At 43.9% G+C, this 15,776-nt stretch overlaps 1 protein-coding gene across 1 annotated transcript in view; it reads left to right on the forward strand.

Moving 5' to 3' along the window:
* The first annotated feature begins 3,072 nt into the window (after nt 1–3,072).
* Nucleotides 3,073–15,776, forward strand: part of SLC22A2 (solute carrier family 22 member 2) — a 43,461-nt gene continuing 30,757 nt past the window's right edge. Inside the window, exons 1-5 of the mRNA XM_010368488.2 lie at nt 3,073–3,635; nt 5,299–5,402; nt 11,310–11,464; nt 12,633–12,801; nt 14,716–14,830. Of these exons, the coding sequence (XP_010366790.1) occupies nt 3,222–3,635; nt 5,299–5,402; nt 11,310–11,464; nt 12,633–12,801; nt 14,716–14,830 (957 nt within the window). The 5' untranslated portion in view covers nt 3,073–3,221. The remainder of the gene's footprint in view (nt 3,636–5,298; nt 5,403–11,309; nt 11,465–12,632; nt 12,802–14,715; nt 14,831–15,776) is intronic.

A 15,776-nucleotide genomic window follows, 5' to 3' on the forward strand; every position in this document is an offset into this window, starting at 1 on the left:
ACCAAGGCATGTGACGGATAGATGGGGTGCACAGAGGAAGAAAACAAGGGAGAAATAGAGAGGGTGACAGTGTCTCCATGAATAACTTCCAACTATTGAAGCCACTGTGCTCAGTAATAGTCCTATGTGATCTCATCCCTCAGCTCTCTGACTAAGGGATAACGGCCCTGTTACAAGAGGTATTAGAACTTGCCCAGGTGACATGGATACATTAGGGCCAGGCCGGGTTATAGTCCATGCTCTGCCGCTCTGCTGACCCTCCCCTCTGTCCCACTGCTTTTCCATGTTAGCTGCATAGAGGACAGACAGCACCCATCACTGTGAGACAATCGATTTCGGTCATTTTTGTCTCAGGTAGACAACACCTTAGCCAAGCAGGTTGCATTGACCTCAATAGAAGATATTAATTGCTAAAATCATCCTGCTTAACAAATGACCCAAAGCCTACGTTCCATTGCTGATGGGTCTCACTGCTTCTGCCCTGTCATCCTTTAAGAACCTGATGCCTGGCTTGCCATAGGGTAGGTAGGATTCATCCATCCTAACTTCCAACCCTAACTGCCCCCTTGTCTTCTTGTGCAGGGGGCCGAGAAAGTTAGTCTAGGAACAACTGGCCTTCTTCAGTGCTGCAGAGAGGGCTGTACACTGGGGCAATATTTATTTACATTGCAGAGAAACCTGACAAGAGGTTGAGAAATACTTCTGACATAAATTATAATATATTACCAGGTTATATGGATTAAATGATCAGATTATACTTCAGCGATGCTTCTGAATATGTAAGCACCCCCATAAAATAAGTGACAATTTCCCAAGACACCTGGATTCAAACTGGGGGGCGTCTACCCCTCCTCTCTGTGGTTTCTTTCCCTGAGTTGCTCACTGCCCATGTGGCTTCTCCGTAGGGTCTGTCACCTAATGGGATTGATTTTTTGGCAGCTGTGCTGTGACTCATGCATCCATAGAACAATGTTGAATGACTGTAAATGCATTGCTGTAAGTGACCTGAGGTCTGGACTTCTCCTTTTCTGATTGTTCCCTCTAAGTAATTTGTAGTGAATTTCAACATTCTTTCCCATTGACCAGCAAAGCTCTTCTGGCCCTTACCTGGTGCCCCTTGCTCATGACATGAAGATCTGATGTCTTGACATGTCAAGCGAGTCAAACTCAAGTGCACGTGTCTGTAAATTTCTTGTAAGAGGCAGTCAGGAGCATCTCTGGGCCCCTGAAGTGGAGTAAAGTTTGACAGCCTCTGTCACTTTTTAACTCTTGAACTCGCCATCCTTCAGCTCTTTGACGGGAACAGGTGCAGACAGAGCAGCTTGGCTTCCGGCTCATGCACTCACGATGCTGGCTGCGAACAGGAAGTCCCTAAACAGATCTGAGCCCCCTTCATTCAGCTCACAGCAAACGGGGCTGGCAGCAGCCCAGGGCACCACGAAGCAGAGTGCCTCTGTGTGCCCAACACAGCCGCAGTGGAGGTCAATGGATGTCCTTGCTGGCGCCCTGCTTTTTGCTTTTTTAAGAAAAGAAGAAGCCTGCAGCTGCAGCAAGGAGAAAGACCCCGTGGCTCGCTCCTTTTAGACTATGCTATTACACCCACTGACATTCAATAGAAGAAAAGAAGGAGAAGAAGGAAAATTGGGTTAACTTTCTGGTATTTAGTTTGCAGATATGTCAGCAGGCCACCTTCTCTACTTGGCAGGAAAACGATGTATTAAGGATCCTTTTGTCCACCAGGAAAGACAAATTTCCTGTTTGCCTTGAAATTTAGATGCAGCAACACCATCCTAAAGAGATGCCCCTGACTTGTGAGAGCAAAAAGGGGTGATCCCTTTCTTCCTTATCCTAAGGCTCACGGCCAACACCCCTATAACAAAAGACAGGTTGACAAGAGAAAAGCATGACACATTTATTTGATCACAGTTTTACATGACACAGGAGCCTTCAGAATGAAGACCCAAAGATACAGGGAAAACTGTGGACGGCAGTGTAGAGCTGTGGTTGGACAAAAAGGGCAGCAGCTCATGTTCGCAGGCTGAGGGGAAAATCCAGCAAGGCCTATCTGTTCAGATCCGTCTTGGCCTCTCTGTGCAGTACTCCTTCCTCCAGGCATCGGGGACAGGACCCCTCTGGAATGTGAGTCTGGATTTCTTTACGGCCCACTGTTACACAGAAAGGCAGCAGGGAAGTTACAGTCAGATTTCTAGGCTTTCTGGCTGGCTTTGGGAAAAAAGGAGTCTGGCTTCTATGAGCTGCTTTGGGGAAGAAGGATTCTCACTTCTGTGGCTTGCCCTGGGGAAGAATGATGGGTGACAGAAGAGACAGGAGGGCAGGAGAAGGTCAGAGAGACAGACTTTGCTTCTGAGACCTTCACCTTGGGGCATGGATTTCTGAGCCCCAACAGACCCCAACAGAAAAATCCAGGACAAAAAGACAGTGGCTTGGACACACCTGCCTGCATTGACACTTGACCTGTCTGCAATGTGAACACTTTACTTTTTCCCTCCAGATGGGTTGAGGGGAAGGACACTGCAGGGTTGAAATCCAGGAATACCAGATTGGAGCAAATGCTTTTAAAAAGCAGAGTTATAAAATCTGGACGACATCAAAACAAGCAGCCCCAGTACGCATCCCAAGGGCTCTTGTTGTAGGTTGGAGAATGAGCCCAGCAGTCAGGCCTGCAACCCACTGCGAATCTGGACCAGGGTTCTGACCCAGATCCTGATTCACATCACGCTGGGCCTTGTGGCCAAACATGTGTGTTTTCTCCATGGCCCCTTGAAGAAAAGCTGGTGGTCTGCCTGAGATAGGAGTATATTAAGTTCCTGGCTGCTCGGGGCACTACGGGAAGATTACTGGGCTGTGATATGGGCCAGCACTCAGATTCCCTGCAGTGGGACACAGAGAAAGGGTTGTTTGTGCTGCTGGCCTGGAGCACCGACAAGCCTGTGGAGAACCTGTTAACAATAAACACGACAGGCATCCTGGGAGTGAGCTCAGGGCATTTGGGAAGTGCAGAAGGACACGCACCCTCGCTGGAGGGGTGCACCTTTGAAGTCAGCTGGACCAAGGAAACGCCTGCCCTGAAGGCTGGTCACTTGCAGAGGTAAACTCCCCTCTTTGACTTCTGGCCAGGGTTTGTGCCGAGCTGGCTGCAGCCGCTCTCAGCCTCGCTCCGGGCAGGTCGGGCAGCCTCAGGTCTGCCTGCCTGCAGGATCATGACCACCACCGTGGACGACGCCCTGGAGCATGGAGGGGAGTTCCACTTTTTCCAGAAGCAAATGTTTTTCCTCTTATCTCTGCTCTCGGTCGCCTTCACGCCCATCTACGTGGGCATCGTCTTCCTGGGCTTCACCCCCGACCACCGCTGCCGGAGCCCCGGAGTGGCCGAGTTGAGTCTGCGCTGCGGCTGGAGTCCTGCAGAGGAGCTGAACTACACGGTGCCGGGCCCAGGACCTGTGGGCGAGGCGTCCCCAAGACAGTGCAGGCGCTACGAGGTGGACTGGAACCAGAGCGCCCTCAGCTGCGTGGACCCCCTGGCCAGCCTGGACACCAACAGGAGCCGCCTGCCACTGGGCCCCTGCCGGGACGGCTGGTTGTACGAGACGCCTGGCTCCTCTATCGTCACCGAGGTAAGAAAGTGAGCTCAGGGCTCCGATGAAGAAGCAAATGGTGGAGCTGTTCTCAAGGAAGCAACCAGCGAAGGCCCAGCTCTTATAAACCCTGCCTAGACATGCTCTTTGGCTTCCAGGTCTCTTACAAAATTCTAGTTTCCAAATGAAAACATGCAGCTTCTAATTTGTCTGGAGAATAACTGGGTTAGTTAAAACGTCCTCAGATGCTGACAATAATGATTCTAGTTTGTGCCTGTTCCAGCAGTGAGAAACAGGCAAAAGCATGTTAGGGCCCCCGGAAATGTTGCCAAGATAGGGAATCTTGTGGATTCTCCTCTTTTTCTGGAAGCCTTACCTCCCCCTCTATTCTTCCATCACACAGATGCCCACACACACCTGAAAGCCTGTGGAACTCACCTGAACTGTGCCTGACTGTGTGATAGGATGTGCTTTTCTCTCGATGCCTATTTTTTCTCTTTAATGTCCTCAGAGTGTTCATATGAAATCATTTAGGGCTGGAGATCATGCTGTGGCACTATTATTTTGTTAAAAACTGCAGATGACATCAAAAGCTATTTGTGAAGCCTCATTCCAATAAATATAATAGAAAAAAAGACCAAAAAATGGAGCTTGCTTTTATTGAAAGCAAAGCAACATAGGGGAATTAGGTTATCCTGAAAATACTGAGAGAGCCAGTTGCCTAGTTTAATTTCAAATGACTGCTTGGGTGATGGGAAGATATTCTGTATGAACAGATGGGTAAGTAGAGTCTAATTTGAAGGGTCTAAAGTGGTCGGATAGTTACAGGAAACGTGGCTGCTCATGGGCTTCACACCACATAACTCTCCGAGGCTGTCTCGCATGGCCAATCTCATTCCTTCCTATAGAGATGAGGAAACTGAGGCCCCAAGCAGATAAAAGTTTTTACCCCAGGCCACACAGTGGCCTTAACTTAGCAGAGTTAGCCCTAGAAGATGGGTCTCCTGACCTGGTCCAGCACCTGCTCCACCTGACCACCTCCTCCTATTCCAAATAAGAGCAAATGCAGCAGCCTTCAGCAGTCACTCCTAATCCCCTTGTACTAAACAGACAGCAAGGATATGCTAAACGGCCCGACCTCCTGGTACCTGCATTGTATCACGTCCACACACCTATCTGCATGTGCATTGAAATTAGAAAGAAAAAAATAAATTTGTCTATAAGTAGAGTAATTACCCAGTTTCAGCTGATTTAGCCAATGCTATAGTTTTAGCTTAATGACAAATTGCCAGATGGAAGAGCAAGGCTTTTTGTTGCGTAAAGAAAATTGAGGCTGGGCACAGTGTCTCACACCTATAATGCCAGCATTCTGGGAGGCTGAGGTGTGAGGATCGCTTGAGCCCAGGAGGTCGAGGCTGCAGTGAGGCATGATCACCACTGTACTCCAGCATGGGTGACAGAGCAAGACCCTGTCTCACAAAAAAAAAAAAAAAAAAAAAAAAAAGAGAGAGAAGAAGAAGAAAATTGACATGATCAAGAAACAGTGGCTTATTGCCACTTAATTACACAGTTCAATTCAAGGAATATTTAATGAGTACCCTAACTGAGTTATGTACAACAGAATCCTAATGGGATTTCATTTCCTTTCTCTCCCAACTTGGAACACATTTCCCCTGCTGGAACACATCTCCTCTGCTGGCAGTTTAACCTGGTATGTGCCAACTCCTGGATGTTGGACCTATTCCAGTCATCAGTGAATGTAGGATTCTTTATCGGTTCTATGAGTATCGGCTACATAGCAGACAGGTAGGTTGAATCACCTGTGGTGGAATTTAAACAATCCCAAAGGTTTGGAGAATATTCATATGCACCTGCCCCTGCTTGCATCCCATCCTTTCCCAAGCACACAGATCACAATCTCCCGGCCTTCCTGCTGGTGTTTTTACAATCTTAAATTTCTTCTGCCGCTTGGATAACCATGACCAATGTCTTTATTTTCAAATTCTCCGGGGTCATAGACAGATGTTTCAACATTACACAGCAAGTTTTGCATGTGGGCTATGCAGAAGCTTAAAGTCGGAAGGGAGAGTAACAGATGATCTCATCCCTTTTGAAATTCCCAATTCATTTTTTGGCCTCATCACCATCCACCTGGCCATCAACCTTCAGGACCTCTGAGCTCAATCCTATCTTCTGCTTGTCTCACATATGCTGGGATCCCCCAGCACCAGGCCTGATGTAGAATCTCCCTAATACCCGTGGGATTGCAAGAGTCCTGAATTGGGTTCCTGGGGCCACATGTGACTATATGTGTGGAACCTATAACTTAAAGAAAGGGAAACAGGGCCTGTCTACAACAAGAGGGGTAAATGTCCACCTCTGCAATGTCATTGTCCCTGGAGAGATGACAAGAGGCCTCTCTGATGAGTCTGTGTCTTCAGCAAGTCAGTGTTTGTACGAATCAAGCTATTGCCGTAGCTCTTACTTATCCAGCATTTTGGAATCCCACACTCACTGTCCTGCAAGTTTCTTACAACACGCAGCTTTGCTCTCTTGATGACCAATGAGACATTTTTAGAAGTCCTCAAAAGAAAAAGGAACCAAAAAGTTTGCTTCACAGTTGATAAGCACTTTAGATAACTTGGCCATCAGGGCTAATTATTTAATATTCATAACACTGTTTATTGAGTGTTTTCCGGGGCCAGGCACTGTGTTCAACATTGTGAGTGATAGTATTCCTCTTAATCAGCAATCACCTAGTGAGATAGTGATACATACTATATATTATTATATATAATATACAAACATATAATTATATCTAGATATAATACATAATTATGAATTTACATGTAAAATATAAATATATAACTGAAATAAATGGTAAAGTAAATGTATTTTATGCTTGTTGCCCTTCCATGCCACCCCCAACTACATCTGTGATATAATCCAAACCTGAGTATAATGTTAAATGCAAGTAGAACATTTTCTCTGATTGTATAATATTGTTAGGCTGAATTAAAACTTGCAAATGTGTTAAAGATTAATGATGATGGCTTAATATATCACACCCCCAAGGCGTATGCACTTCACAGGGGCCCAGGGCCTACCTGGCAGCAGAAGAGAAGAGGGATAAAAGCGGAGGCGTGGGCCACGTGCACCTCATCCATCACCCATGGTTATTAATTGTCTCCTCAGCTGACCTGGCAAGGCTCTTCCTGGGGCTTTCTGCAAGAGGCTTGCAAGGTGAAAGGGAAGGTCATTTGTTTCTGTTTTTATTGCCGCAGAATTGAGGATGATTCTTTAAAGATGACCCATTAAGTCAGGAGAGACACATTAACAAGGGGAGGTCCGGAGTCCATCGCACCCCTGGGCAGCTCTGGCCCTGCAGGCGTTCACTCTCTGCGCTCCCTCCTCCATTATCAGGTAGAGGTGCTAACACTCATTCCCTGGCAGGCTGTGAGTAAACAGGTGACTCAATCTTTAACCCTTGCTCAGTGGGTTAAGAAATTAGTTAATTATTCGTGTCCCACTCAACAAGTTGGAGATTGGTGATAAATCCCTACTGACAGTGCATTCCTGAGTTTTAAGCCCTGGTCAATTATCCACCTTCTTAGATGATCTCATTATTTTGTACCTACTGTTGAAACCTCCTCTGTCAAGGTAAGTACTAGTTATTCTTCCCCCAGAGGCCATCTCCATTCCTTGACTTCTTGTTCTTACACCGTCTGAAGCTTGGCTGATCATTGGTCTTCTTCTGTTCTGAGCCTGCCTGCGGGAGTGAGAAGCCTAGCCTTAAGCAATGAGAAAGCTATTTGGTTTTTGTATAGTTAATGCCTACAATTTTCAGATTTTATCCAATGGGACAAGAATGTCATGGATCCCCAGTGTATTCACAGATTAAGCCAACATTAAAACGAATTGTCTTCCATGAATAATTAAAAAAAAACAGTAAGGCATTATGAAAAGATTGTAAGTAAGACTAAGAGTGGACCTGAGAATATACCCGTAACTTCCTAATCCATGATACTGAGTATCACCTGAGACAGAAAAGCAATTCCTCACCAATTCCATGTTGTTTTTATTCTCATGAGCAATAATTATAAGTGCTATTTTTTTATTTTTTATTTTTATTTTTTGAGACAGAGTCTCACTCTGTCACCCAGCCTGGAGTGCAGTGGTGCAATCTCGGCTCACTGCAAGCTCTGCCTCCTGGGTTCAAGCGATCCTCCTGCCTCAGGCTCCTGAGTAGCTGGGATTGCAGGTGCCTACCACCATGCCCAGCTAATTTTTGTAGTAGAGACAGGGTTTCACCATGTTGGCCAGGTTGATCTCGAACTCCTGACCTTAGGTGATCTGCCCACCTCGGCCTCCCAAAGTGCTGGGATTACAGGCATGAGCCACTGCACCTGGCCGTAAGTGCTGTATTTAGTGTGGCATGCTTGTAAATGCTTAACAACGGTCATCTGGGAGGGAAAGTTCCAGTTTGTAGTGCTTATTGATTTCTCTGGTGTAAATATACCCACTGTGGTTCACTTAAGCCTGCAAAAATGACATCATGGGACACAGAGTTGGCTAGAAGTGTGCACCATTACACTGCATTTCCACCATGCAGATACAGTAGATGTAAATAACCTCACAAGCATAGATGGCCAAATGTAGTAAAATCATTGGAAAGTGATGTTTTGCATATTACACTTGTTTTTAATATAATTTAATTATAAATGTATATAATTTAGTTTTTAATAATGGTTACACTAACAATTAGCTTGCAAATTTTCCAGAAGTCTGATCATTAGCTCTCAAGAGCTAGCACCTTACTTTTATATGTTGTGATGGAACTAGATCAAAGTGAGCTAGGAGGAGAGACTCTGGAGGCACGGCTTGGACACCGGACCAAATTGAGGACTAGCTAAAACAGATCCCAGGCAGGAGCAGCTTTGCCTAAGACATGCCCACCAGTGCACCATGTCAGTTTACTATTGTCATGGCAACATGGCAATCACCACCCCCTTTTAATGGCAATGACTTTACCACCCAGAAGTTACCACCCTTTTCCTAGAAATTTCTGTATAAGCCATCCCTTAATTTGCATATAATTAAAAGTGGATTGCATATAACTAAATTTATAATTTAAACTATAATTAAAATTTATAATGTAATTTGCATATAATTAAAAATAAATATGAGTACAGAACAGCCTCCTCTGAGCTGCTATTCCAGGCACAATGCCTATGGAATATTCCTGCTCCACAAGGAGCAGAGGTGCTGCTGCTATACATTGCAGCTTCAATAAAAATCGCTATTTAACAACACCAGCTTGCCCTTTAATTCTTTCCTGGGCAAAGCCAAGAACCCTCCCGGGCTAAGCCCCAATTTTGGTGGCTGCCTGTCCTGCATCAAAAGCAGAATTAAAGTCCCGGTGGGTTGCAGTCAAACTTAGCCAACTATATGTGATCTTCCAAAACAAGTTCACCACTGATTACTGTGTGCTAGTCACTTTATTGGGCATCCTCATTTGTTATATTTCATTTAGGATCACAAGAACCTTTTAAAGTAGATTTCATGATCCATAATTTACAATGAGTGAAGAAACTGAGGCTCTGTGTAATTAATGCACTGCTTCCCAAATGTTAAGGTGCATATAAATCTCCTGGGGATCTTGCTAAAATTCAGATTCTGATCCAGCAGATCTGGGTGGGCCTGAAATTCTGTATTTCTAACCAGCTCCCAGGTGATGCTGTTCCCAAGCCCATGCTAATAGTCCTCAGCCACGTTCTGAGTAGCAAGTAGCTAAAAGACTTACCAAGCCAGCAGTATGGGGAGTCCACCCTTCCTCTCCTGTTTCATCTGATTGTTTTTCGTTTAACCATTTAAATAGCCCTGCTGAGGGGTAGGAGGAGTCTCAAAACTCTGTCCCAGATTCCCCAAATTTATTCTAGCCATGCCTTACTGTTGTTTTAAGTAGCATTGCTTCCCTATGTGGAACATGTCCCCAGTGAAGTTTTTCCACATCATGGATATGATTTTCTTGCTCTGAGTTTCAAATGATGAATATTCCCTCTCATCACCTAAAAGATTTTGTCCATCTACATGGAGCACTACTGTGGTATTCTATTGTGTGCCTGAAGCAGTTTTGGAAGTTGAAGAAGTACGATTTGAGTCCATGTTTATAGATTATATACTCTTTAAGGGTAAAGGAAGGGGTTTGGGTAGGAGAATGTGGGAAGAAAAGCTAAAAAATTAAGTTGAGATGTGACTTTGGAAGGCTTTGAATTAGAGGCCAAGAGGTTGTATATTTACAGTGGGGAACCATTGACTGAGAATTAAGAAATTACATGGTTACCTAGGTGATGGGTTGATAGGCACACCAAACCACCATGGCACACATTTACCTATGTAACAAACCTGCACATCCTGCACATGTACCCCAGAACTAAAAATAAAAAAATTTTTTTAAATGAAATTACATGGTCAAGACAGAGTTTTAAGACTTACAAAATTTACTAGTTAACACTAATTACCAATGTGACTGCTTAACCTTTAAATTTCATATTTAAAATGTTACTATTACAAAATAATTATTAATAATGTGGATTACTTTGAAATGGTTAGTATTTGACACCATCACTAGAATATAGTTGCATAATAAGAAAGGCATCCATTAAACAATGTTTATCCACCATTAAAATGGGCAATCCTAATAACAAAAAGCTGTCCTTCCAATTGAAGTGGAAAAACAAAGATTAAATAAACATTGTTTTCTATGAAGAATTTTTTTAAATATCCACTAAGTGGGTTAGGGTGTCTTTTACAAGAAAACTAGGACATGGTGAAAATAACAGTACTGGGCCCCAAGTCAACTCTCTGAGCTGAGCCAGTTTTGCAAACAGAAGGAAGAAAGGAAGGAAGGGGTCAGAGGCAGGCTATGTGCCAAGCTCCTTACCTGTAATATCTCACTGAATCCTCTTTTCAGCTGGGTCAGATGGGTCTTTTCCAGATGAAGACATTGAATATGGTTGAATAGGTTGCCCAACATCATAGTAAGTAGGAAGGTCATGATTAAACCCAGGTTGCCAATTGTTTTCCTCTATTCTATGTAGTGGGACAACTTTCCAAATCCCTAAACTAAAGAAACCTAAGTCTCCCAAATCTGATGTGTGGAACCTGTCTTCCCAGCACGCTCCAAACAGAGGCTGTCATAGGATAGTAACATGTGTGGCACCAAAGACAATTTTCACAAAGCCTAAAAGCAGTGTTGAAAAAGAAAGGGGGTAAATGCTGGACAGTGAATTTTGTTTTCAAAGCGAAAACATTCTTGGGTGGATAATTGGTTGAAACTGTTAGTGCAAAGGCCGCAGCTCACATGACGATGTAAGACCTAGATAGGACCATAGGGTATTCAGCACGGGATGGCCTGGAAGAATCACTCTTTCCCTGAATACCTGCCACAGTGTGGGACTGAGAAAGTACTTGAACCCTGGGGTGAATGGGGCTTATCCTGCTGAAAACTTACACATAGTGTGCTGATGAAACATGCTACGTGGACCTGGAGTCACAGATTCCCTTTGTGGCTATCAGTCTGTGCCTCCTGAATTTACAAAATTTAAAGTTAACTTCTGATTTTGTTTAGATTTCCATAACTTCCATGCATTTTCTACAGTCCTCACAAATCAAAATTAATTTGATTCCCTCTCTTTGTTTTTCTTCCTGTAGGTTTGGCCGTAAGCGCTGCCTCCTAACTACAATCCTCATAAATGCTGCATCTGGAGTTCTCATGGCCATTTCTCCAACCTATACATGGATGTTAATTTTTCGCTTAATCCAAGGACTGGTCAGCAAAGCAGGCTGGTTAATAGGCTTCATCCTGAGTAAGAATGTTTGTGCTTGCAGCTGTGAGAACAAAGCCACCTCGCTGCCAAAATAGAGTCAGGTGGGGGGGTGGGGAGTGGCATGCAGAAAAAGGGACACAGCTTCAAGACAATATTGAGAGGTTTTTTTATTTCTATATCAAAAGAATTTCTAAAAGCATATCAACTCATTCAATATTCTTCCTTATAAAGAGAAAAATGAAGGCCGAAACAAGGGTAAACGTAATGACACCCAGATTCTTATATAACTTTTTTGGAATTTTTGTTTTCTGTATCCTGGAGTATTGGGTAGAAAGAAAATCCATCCTACCAGATCTATTCATAAATAAGATTCAATGATGAGAGATGTAGTCAATTTATAAAGGACTTTAATACTTTGCAAAAATCTATTCTAGTAAACTACAATTATCCTCAACTTAGACACAAGGAAACTGAAAACACAAGTACTGTAGTCAACCCAGGTTACTCAGCCAGCCATTTTTAGGACCAGGAATATAACTTACATCCTATTCCTTAGTAGCCAGAGTTACAGTTAAGTTCCGTATACTATAAGAGAATATTTGACATCTAACAGCATAGCATCTTTATAGCAATATTCTCACTATGGCTGATACCAATGGGTTGAACCACCAGCTTGTAAAATTCCCTAGCATGTAAAACCAGTTCCTGCAACCCAGCACTAGCTGATTCCAGCACTCTGCTAAGTTACCAAGCCATTTATGCAAATAAACAAATAGGACTTGCAAGATAAATGTTAAACCCATGTAAGAGAACAAGTTATACTCAGGAGTTCATTTACATAAAAATCATCAACAGTCTAAATTTAATGTTTGATTCATTTGTTCAGGTCTTGAGTTCCTACTCTAGGTCAAAATCTTGCATGTATCTGAAATACAATTGCATCATGGAAATTATAAATCAAATGTGTTTGCTTATGTTGACAGGCCTTTCATCCCATCTCCAATGGGACTGTGAGATTTATTAATTAGTAAAATAGCAATAGTTATAATAAAATAAAAACCAAAAAACACTTAAACATATTCAGAGTTGTACAGAATATTCTCAAATTTATCTATATTTTTGAGGTTGGTGTTCTAGTTTCCTGATAGCTGGACAGTCAACTCATTATTGTATTGCATTACACTAACCATTTGAATTATCTCTGCAGTTACAGAATTTGTTGGGCGGAGCTATCGGAGAACAGTGGGGATTTTTTACCAAGCTGCCTTTACAGTTGGGCTCCTGGTGCTAGCTGGGGTGGCTTACGCACTTCCTCACTGGAGGTGGTTGCAGTTCACAGTTACTCTGCCCAACTTCTGCTTCTTGCTCTATTACTGGTAAGTCCATTTGGAATAAAAAGGAAAGAAATCGAAGTATTTTATTTTGCTAAAAAGGCTACCTTCCTTAATACACACTGTCTTTCTGATTCTGAGATTGCTTTCACTCTCCAGACCCATTTCACAAAGAGCCCAATTCCATGTTTCAGGAATAAAAATCACAAGCTTCACCTGTCTCTCCCTCTCAAATGTCCTTTCTCTTTGTGCTTAAAGTTTTTATGACCTGGATCTTACATTTCCACATGATTTATCTGGTGTTTAAATTAGCTTCTGGCAGCTGTGGTACAATTTGGGCAGTAGGCCCTTTGAAGAGACTGAAAATATCACTAGTACTATTCTCTCCCTCCTCAGAGGAAACTTTAGGGTGGAGAAAGCAGAGCATGGCACTTGTGTCACCATTTCCCAACACTCATGCTCAAGGCAGACATCCCCAGTGAATCACAGTGTTCTTCATCCCAGATAAGGCCAACACGACACTCCAGACAGACCATACCAATCAATCAGAGTTACCAAGGCAAGTAAAATATATTTGTCATCTCTGCCCAAGGGAAACACATGGGAAATACCAGAAACTATTAGAAACCCCTAACGTGAGATTATGTGAAATGAAGCAAGGGAGATACTGGATTATCAGACCAAATCTCTCTCCCATGCCACAACCCATTTATTTAGTTCCTCCTGGATTTACCTACTTGTTCTTCCCACGGCTGTCTTGCCTAAGAATTAAACATCTCAACTCTTTCCAGGAAGCCTGTTTCTTATCCAAAAGCCAATAAAACTCTCTGTCTTACCAGCTCAGACTGCAGTGACAAAATGCCATGGACCGGGCATTTAAAAACTTATTTCCCATAGTTCTGGAGGCTGGGCAGTCTAAGATCCAGGTGCTGGCAGATTTGTTCCTAATGGGAGCCCACTTCCTGGCTTGCAGACATCTCACTTGTTGGCCCTCACATGGTGGAGAAAAAATAACAGTCTAGTCTCTCTTCTTCTTCTTATAAGGACATCTGGGTGCCCCACTCTCCAGACCTCAGCTAAACTTAATTACCTCCCAAAGGCCCAACTCCAAATTGCACACTGTGGGTGAGGGCATTAGTGCATGAGCTTCAGTGGGGACAGAGACATTCAGTCCATTACACCCTGAGAGTGACCCTTCCTGCTCTCTCCATTACACTTCCACAAAAACATCTGTTCCAAATTCCTTTTAAGCCCTGCCTCTCAGAGAAGCTTCTCTCCCAGAGTGGTGATCCCAACTGGAGCCTTCCTACATTTACACCATAACTGCCACAACAGCGGCCCTATCACCTCCTTTCTCCAGTTTCTCCTCCCCCTGAACCTCCACCCTGAACTCATTCACCCTGAACTCAGCTGCTCAGAGTTCCCTCCAGACACAGGGTCAATGGTTCTAGTCTTACTCAAAAACCTGCAAGAGCTCCCCGAGCCCTGCTACATCAAGCTCAAACTATGAAGTCTGGCTTTTCAGTTATCTCACCATTTGACCTCAAATGCTTATCTCATTCCTTTGGGAACTTGAGGATAATACATATACATACTTGCTCCCCACCCCCACAATGGTTTGCATACTCCAGCATCTAGTCGTTGACCCGTCTGCCAGTTCTCAGGCCTTTGCAAAGCCCAGGACCACCCTGAGGGACCTGCCTCTCCTCCTTGCAACAGGAGCTGGATGTTCAGCTGCACCCTGCTTTGCAGCTTGCTGCCTGTGTTTCTGCTTAGACATCCCTGAGGAGGGATTTGGCATTTGAGGGAGGAAAGAATCACATATCCCCCTATACGAGTATTATTTTCTTTGGAGATCCCACTGTATTAACATCCTCAGAGAAATCTGCTTATTAAAAAATGGAGGATGGGGTAAGGAGGATTCAGTAAGATTTGCCCTCTGCTCACCTTGTACCCTAGGTGCATACCTGAGTCTCCCAGGTGGCTGATCTCCCAGAATAAGAATGCTGAAGCCATGAGAATCTTTAAGCACATCGCAAAGAAAAATGGAAAATCTCTACCTGCCTCCCTTCAGGTGAGCCAGGGCCTTAGGTATCAAATCAGGGGATGGAGAAAAGGGAGGCTCTGGTAAGATTCATGCACGCCAGTGATCTCAGTGGGGAACCATGGAAGCACCCACCCCCTTGCATTTTGGCTTACCTGTAGCGGAATGCAACAGAGAATTTTATGTACTAGGATTTGTGGTTCCGTGGGAGAATATTTCAAACAGGTGGAAAACATCAAACTAAAACAGAACCAGAAATCATTTAAAGGTCAGCTGAGGAGTTTCTGTCTTGTGCAACTTACACCTTCGTCAGTCTCCTATGCCCAGGTGCCCAGCACCCCCCTCATCTGCATATTCACCATCCTCAGGTCAGATTCTTAGATCAGTAAAGCAGTTCTTTAAACACACAGGATCTCTTAGAATTTTAAACACTTTGGATAGAAAGTGTCCAAAAAGTTTTTTTCTTTGTTTTTAAGATGGAGTCTTGCTCTGTCGCCCAGGCTAGAATGCCGTGGCGCAATCTCGGCTCACTGCAATCTCCACTTCCCAGGTTCAAGTGATTCTTCTGCCTCAGCCTCCCTAGTACCCAGAATTACAGATGAGCGCCACCACGCCAAGCTAATTTTTGTATTTTTGGTAGAGACAGAGTTTCGCCATGTTGGCTAGACTGGTCTTGAACTCCTGACCTCAGGTGATCCACCCACCTCGGCCTCCCAAAATGCTGGGATTACACGCATAAGCCATCACACCAGGCTCAAAAGCTTTTAAGCAATCCCCTGCCTTCTTAAATAGAATCCAGTTACAGAGGTGTTCATTACCTGTGTTTATTGTTTGCCTTTAGTAGATCTCACCATGTTGACCTCAAACCTTTTCATTCCACAGGGCGTAGAAAAGAGAAGATTAAGCTTATTAGAAAATAGGCCAGGTGTGATGGCTCATGCCTGTAATGCCATCAGTTTGGGAGGTGGAGATAAGT

This window comes from Rhinopithecus roxellana, chromosome 4 (assembly GCF_007565055.1).
Source record: "Rhinopithecus roxellana isolate Shanxi Qingling chromosome 4, ASM756505v1, whole genome shotgun sequence".
Classification (NCBI taxonomy): Eukaryota; Metazoa; Chordata; class Mammalia; order Primates; family Cercopithecidae; genus Rhinopithecus; species Rhinopithecus roxellana.